The 1,741-nt window shown below is 46.2% G+C and overlaps 1 protein-coding gene across 1 annotated transcript; it reads right to left on the reverse strand.

Moving 5' to 3' along the window:
- Positions 1 to 408: 408 nt before the first annotated feature.
- LOC110108094 (protein MEI2-like 6) lies at positions 409 to 1,592 on the reverse strand. The gene is made up of 4 exons (XM_020838604.2): positions 1,105 to 1,592; positions 879 to 1,007; positions 654 to 795; positions 409 to 561 (listed from the first exon to the last, which is right to left on the reverse strand). The coding sequence occupies exons 1-4, from the start codon at positions 1,590 to 1,592 to the stop codon at positions 409 to 411; spliced, it is 912 nt and encodes a 303-aa protein (XP_020694263.1).
- Positions 1,593 to 1,741: the final 149 nt, after the last annotated feature.

Below are 1,741 nucleotides of genomic sequence, written 5' to 3' on the forward strand. Positions count from 1 at the left end.
TGACCATCGGGATTAAAAATGTGCTACATTATACAGTAATTTTCTCTTAAAAAAAACCCTAATGGCACCGTCTTCTACCTTTCTGAGACTCGTTCGCACGTTTTCCAATGCATCATTTCGTCATTGCTCCCCACTCCCGCAGTAAATAACTACAAACAAACAAACAAAAGAGACTACTCCAGATATTCCTCTTACACGTAAGGGATACAGTACAGTAAAGTCTACCTGCATCGTTGAGCTCTCACGTTGGCCGGTCAACTTACATAAAATTACCCTCTATCTCTCTGTCTATCTACCCGTCAAACACATAAGTTGCAGAATAAAGAAAGAGGGAGAAGCACGAGGATAGATCGATAGAAAGAAAGATGGACACACCCAGCTCAGTTACACGTACACAACTATCCTTCTTCAAGGTGCCTGCTGGTAAACAAGCTTGCCGACTAACCGCTCCTTAGTTCGCCGGAAACCATCGCGGCTCGGATAGAAGTAGACCGGCAGATACTCCGGCGAACAGCAGGCGAAAATAGAACTCTTGAAATGCTTCAGCAACCCTTCGGAACCCTGTCATATGGTCCATGCAATTCACATGGAATACATTAGTAGCTGGCTTTCAAACAAGCAAAAGGGTAGAAAAAAAAAACAGGAAGGCTCGCCTGTATCTTCGCATGAGTCACCTCGCTAACTTTGCGAGAGCCGTATACGTTCCATGGCTTCTTATGCATCTCTCTATGAAGCCTGCTTGCAGCCACAGTGCTCGTGAAATTGACGAAAGCGTAACCTAAGTTGCTTCCACTCCTGCTCCATAATTCAAATATGTATCTTGAATGGAAAACCTGGCAGGGTTAAAGAGGAGTTGTAGCGAGACTTCATGCACTTACAGGAAGTCCATCGGCAAGTAAAGAAAATCAAACTCGGAAAGCTGTGAATCAGCAGCTGAACCTTCTTCCAAAATCTTCGAGTTTTCCCTCCGACAATGCTCATCCAGCAAGTCTAGTATTTCTTGCTTGCTATCAATATGAAGAATACCATAAATAAACGATCATTCGATAACTTTTATTCAAAATCAGTAAATTGGATTCATATATGCGGCGATAGGATAAGAACCTGAACTTGTTAGGAATGTTTTTAAGCATGACGGTAGTTTTACCAGCTGCCGCCTCTTTAAACTCAAAGTCCGGCGGTGGGGCGACGACTGCGAACGACTTTCTTTCAGAAGAAGAAACCTTGGGTATCCAAAAGAAGCGAGAGCAAGAGCCCTTCTGCGAACTCCGGTTAAGGCGACGGGGGCCTCTCGCAAAACAGCGAGCAGAAAAAGAGACCATCGGAGTAGTTTGGTCATCGAGGCCGCCAAGGCGGTCGCTTTCTTGCAGATCAGATTGTGATAAAAGATGAGGGAGGGGTGGCCGAGGAACGTAGCAGTGGAAATTATGCGAATAAGTATTGGGAGTTGGAGGAACATACGGGGATGGGTGGTAGTAGAAGCAAGTTTGGAGAAATATTGGAGATGGTGGATGATGAGGAAAAAGGGGAACAGTGGTGGCGGTGGCGGTGGCCGGATTGTAAGGGATGGCGTTGGGGTTTAGCTTCTGCATCGCAAGAGACCGGTGAGCGGCGAAGGAAGCGACAGAGTCGGGAATAAGAAGAAGGCGACAGAGAAGATAGATTGACAGGATGAGAGAGAAAGGAAGCGAGAGGGGGAGGGGAATGGAAGTGGAAGAGAGAAAGAATGCCGAATGGGGCC

Source organism: Dendrobium catenatum, unplaced genomic scaffold (genome assembly GCF_001605985.2).
Source record: "Dendrobium catenatum unplaced genomic scaffold, ASM160598v2 original_scaffold_268427, whole genome shotgun sequence".
NCBI lineage: Eukaryota > Viridiplantae > Streptophyta > Magnoliopsida > Asparagales > Orchidaceae > Dendrobium > Dendrobium catenatum.